Source organism: Protomyctophum bolini (assembly GCF_963924005.1).
Source record: "Protomyctophum bolini genome assembly, chromosome: 21".
NCBI lineage: Eukaryota > Metazoa > Chordata > Actinopteri > Myctophiformes > Myctophidae > Protomyctophum > Protomyctophum bolini.
In genome coordinates, this window is record NC_137882.1 from 2,798,979 (window position 1) to 2,803,902 (window position 4,924).

Sequence of the window (4,924 nt, forward strand, 5' to 3'; positions counted from 1 at the left end):
AATGATTCTATTGAACTCATCATATCATCGTCAATATTTCAAATCAATGGTCTTTTATCGGGTGTGTGCTATGAACAAAAAGTGTCTCTCAGCCTTTTTTCAGCCATATGTCACATTACCAAATGTAACCAGAGGAGCAACGTAAAAATAATAATACAAGGAAGAAGGAACAAGGAACACTTGAAAATTATATTCTGGGAAATGCCCAGGTTAAAAAACTTGAATGCCTCCCCCTAGCCAGCCGGGGCGCCTGATGGAGGGGAAAGGAACGTGTTCCTTCCACGCACTACGTCCAACCAGGGAAACTCCCCCCTGTCACGTGTAAAGGAGCAACTTGGACACTCAGGCATGAAGGAAGCATGAGTTCAAGTCTGTTGCTCTCCCCTTGTCCCCCATATATGGGGACTAGGTTGGTGGAGGCTGTGTAGAGCCAAGGATCACATTAAATAATTGACACACGGGTGAAAAATGGGTTACAAAATCACGGGATGAAAAAAAAAATACTGTACTGTTGGGCGGGGCCGTTCATAATACAATTGAGGTATGAAGCTGCGGGCCGCATGACATTTATCCCAGGGCCGCATTTGGCCCGCGGGCCACACTTTGGACACCCCTGGTCTAGAACATGTTTTATAAATTATTAATTTATTATATTATTATATAATTATTATACATTTGATTTTTCATCAAATTTTTTATTTTATTTTATTTTTAACATATTCTTTAGTCTTAGTCCTAGTAGTACAAAGTAGTAGCAAGTAGAAATTAATGCGGGTCTTAGAGGGTTTTTTAAGAACTAACATGGAGTCTGTGATTATTCCTTGTCAGGTATGTTACTGTACGTAGTATTATGTGTTGCGTTACTGTCGCTCTTGCTTCTGTATTTCCACATGGAACGAGAGAGGAGTCCTTAAAGCATTAGGAACTAACGTGGAGACGTGTCTGTGATTATTCCTTGTCAGAATAAATCGTGGTTTCCAAAGAGAGTTCCGGGTTCGTCTGTCAACACAACGCAGAGAGAGAGAGACAGACTACACCGGTTACACATACAGGGTGCTCCACTCTACATATAAGTATGTGACACTGCACACATAAATGTGTGGAATAATGTATTTCCTGTCTTGAATGAGTATTATATGTTATATATATACCCTAACCATATGAGTGATAACAGGGTAGGGTAGGGTATATATAGGGCCTTAAATTCTGTGCTTGTTGAGTATTGAAAGAAAATTAAATCATACTGGGTGTTAACAAGGGAATATTAGTTAAACTATGATTCAATATTTAACCCTGAAATGTAGTGTACGGACGGAGAATATATTGTTTTGTGTTGGCTATAGTGAGTATTATGTTTTACCAACAGGGTGAATGAACTAACACAGGTGTATTTATTTTCTCCAGGTCAGCGTGAGCAATGGACCCAGGGGGCAGTGCAATCATACACCTGGCAGCGCTGGGAAGACCCTTCAGTCTTGGCATGCTCTATGACTGTCGACAAGACTCGCTTGTCCCAGGTAACGCTTTAAATGTGGACCACTTTCACCATTTTTACATTAATATGTTGAATGGGTGCTCCCAGTGAGAATTCAAACCACAAAGCTTAACAGTAATAGTCGTGTATTGACTTCACAAGATTGGGACTGACACTAAAGCCTCAAAAGCACTTGCCCGTCAAGAACATACACAACCTTACCCCTTATCCCTAAACCTTTTTGCCATTTTATACTATTTTAAAACATTTAAAAGTTGTTCAACTAGCCAATCTATATAGACGTGCACGTTGTTGTTAGCTTGTATAGGCTATTTGTACTATTTTAAAATGTTTTTAGAAAAAAATGGCAAAAAGGTTTAGGGATAAGGGGCAAGGGGCGTGAAGTTTTACAAAAATAAATTTGTACTAATTACTACTGGAATTATACGGTAGCTACAATTCAATATTATATGGCAGCCATCCCAGGATCAGTGAGAAGCCATCGACACGTTTTCATTATATTATTGATGGAGGCTGTGTACCAAGTTTAATGTCTTCATCAAACATCAATATTAGTGACAGGCACATAACTGAGCTACTTTATCAATTTCAGGCTATACACTGTGGAATAATGAAGATCTGGGAAAGGATATCAGAAAAAGACCCCAGCCCAGCACTGAATTTGAGATAGTTGCATCTGAATCGATTGAGGACAAAATGTCATCACTAAATGTTGAAGCGTCCTTGAAAGCAAGTTTCTTGAGTGGAATGGTAGAGGTTGAGGGCTCTGCCAAATATCTCAATGATTGTAAGACTACACAAAATCAGGCGAGAGTAACATTCAAATACAAAGCTACCACAATGTTTGAACAATTGTCAATGAATCATCTTGGAATAGACAATGTGGACTATCCACATGTTTTTGACTCAGGCATAGCAACACATGTTGTAACTGGTATCCTTTATGGGGCACAAGCCTTCTTTGTATTTGACCGTGAAGTGTCCGATAATGAGAATTGTCAAGAAATCGAAGGCAACTTGAAGGCAGCAATCAATAAGATCCCCCTCATGTCAATAGAAGGTGAAGCTTCTCTAAAGATGAAAGACACAGACATCGCAAAGGTTGATAAGTTCTCCTGTAAGTTCCATGGGGACTTTACTCTTAACACCACCCCAGTGTCTTTTAAAGATGCAATACAAGTCTACCAAAGTCTTCCACAATTGTTGGGAACAGATGGAGAGAATGCTGTACCAGTGAAGGTCTGGCTGATGCCTTTGAAGGTTTTAGATTCGAAAGCTGCTCAGCTGGTCCGTGAGATTAGCATTGGATTCGTGAACGAAGTTCAAAGTGTCCTGGAGTACATCGCTGAACTGGAACTGAGGTGCAACGTTGCACTGAAGAGCACTGTCGCAAAACAGTTCCCACAGATCAGCAAGAAGCTGAGGGCTTTTAAAGATCGGTGTCATGAGTTCAAGCTAGACTTTCAGAAGACCTTGGCAAGGAAACTCCCTTTACTCAGAGGAGGTGGGGAAGAGGAAAGTGTGCTTGCAGAGATCCTGAAAAGAAGACTCTCATCTCCTTTCAACAACAAAGACCTGAGTGAGTGGATGCGCTGCAAAGAGAGAGAAATAAACATCATATGCTCCCTCACTAACATGATGAAACACACAAAGGTTGTCTCAAGTGAGGATGAAATTGACAAAATAATCCTCAATTCAGAAACCAAGCAAGCGGTATGCTTTGCTTTCACCTCACTGCAAACGGCTGAACCATATCTGTCAGCTCTATCAAGCTATCTAAGAGAAGCACCCAAACAAGTGAAAACCGACGATACTGCACGTCCCCGAGATGTAGAAGACGAACAATGGTACTTCTCAAAAGAGCTATATGCGAAATTGAGGCAGAAAGCAAAGCTTTTCATTGATTTTGCGGATGCCAACAAGGACAGGAAGAATATACAGTTCCTTGTGACAGCTACAGCAAATGAGAGTCAAAAGGGTGCATGTGTCTACCTGTATGAGGATGGATTTCTGGCCAATGAGAACTTCGAGCCACCTTCAAAGCCTGACACAGCTGTAGCGAGTGACATAAACCACAACAACGTCACACTCAAGGTGTGCGCACCGAGATTTGGAGCAGAGGACACCAGCCACTACTGTATTGAGTACCGTGGCACTGGACAAGATATCTGGCAACAGCAGACTGCAGCCAAAGCTGATGAAGTCACAGTGTCAAATTTGACTCCTAACACGGAGTACATGTTCAGATACCGAGCAGTGTGTCCAGTTGGCAGAGGGCCAGCCAGTGAAGTCACTGTCCAGACAACAAAAGCTGCAACTGTATCTCCGTATGAATTTGCCAGACGTAATAGACGTAATAGACGTAATAGACGTAATAGACGTAATAGACGTAATATCAATTCGGAATTCCAGAAACTCCAGGACCTGCAGGACCTGATACATGAGGTGCATGTTTGGAGTGGTTAGACAGTCACAGACTCTCAGAGACTCACTGAAGACTAGCGTTGAGTGGTTAGTCAGTCACAGACTCTCAGAGTACAACTTGAGATAGTTAGAAACGGGGCGGCTCTCTTTGAAAACACTATAGACTACCGGTAGATACTTCTCTGTGTTGTGCACGTACGTGTGCACGTGCTCACTACTACCGAGCTGGCTGCATGGGGAGATAATTAACATTTCTGATCGTAATTTGCATTTGCTATATTGATAGTTCCCACTGAAGATGTAATGGATTAGGTTTGTTTGACAATGTTTTGAAAATGGGGGCAGCCAGAATTTAAAAAGGCCTCTTTGGTTAGGCCACTTGTGCTGCCTCCCTGCCTCCCTCTCTCTCTCTCTCTCTCTCTCAGGCAGAATGCTGGCCGTGTCTGATCAAGCTGATTGGTCGAGGAGGGGGCTGGTTTCAATGTGCTCTCTCTCTCTCTCTCTCTCTCTCTCTCTCTCTCTCTCTCTCTCTCTCTCTCTCTCTCTCTCTCTCTCTCTCTCAGCCTGTTCTCTGTCCATTTTACAATTACAAAGTCGCTTAATTTCTGCCTTTACTTTAAGAGTTTGCCTACATTGAAAAATTGAATTTTCTATGTAATGTAATTGTTTTCCTAATAAATCATTTTGTCATTATTGTACATCATTTGTTGCAAACCCATTTTTACATTGCCAGATAAGATGAATGTATACAGCCTAACCCATTAGTGACCATTAATCAAGCATTGTATTGCTTTGCTGTTTCTAGAAGAAAATAAAATAAAAATAAAAAAATAACTATTTGGATTAGAAGTTAAACCTACTGTAGTTCAGTGGAAGCAAAGCCACCTGCCATGCCCCTGTGTACCCACTAGTGGCCACTGATCCTCCAGATCTTCTTGACTTCTTTTTCATTCCTTCCTTTGTGCCAGTGTGTGTGTGTGTCTCCAGTTTTTCAACCAGGGAGAG

At 41.5% G+C, this 4,924-nt stretch overlaps 1 protein-coding gene across 1 annotated transcript; it reads left to right on the forward strand.

The window, feature by feature from the left end:
• Nucleotides 1-1,430: 1,430 nt before the first annotated feature.
• On the forward strand, nucleotides 1,431-3,961 carry LOC308336026 (stonustoxin subunit alpha-like; the record flags this gene model as incomplete). The annotated part of the gene is made up of 3 exons (XM_080793270.1): nucleotides 1,431-1,517; nucleotides 2,088-3,760; nucleotides 3,908-3,961. Exons 1-3 carry the CDS (start codon nucleotides 1,481-1,483, stop codon nucleotides 3,959-3,961), a joined length of 1,764 nt encoding a protein of 587 aa, XP_080649396.1. The 5' UTR covers nucleotides 1,431-1,480.
• Nucleotides 3,962-4,924: the final 963 nt, after the last annotated feature.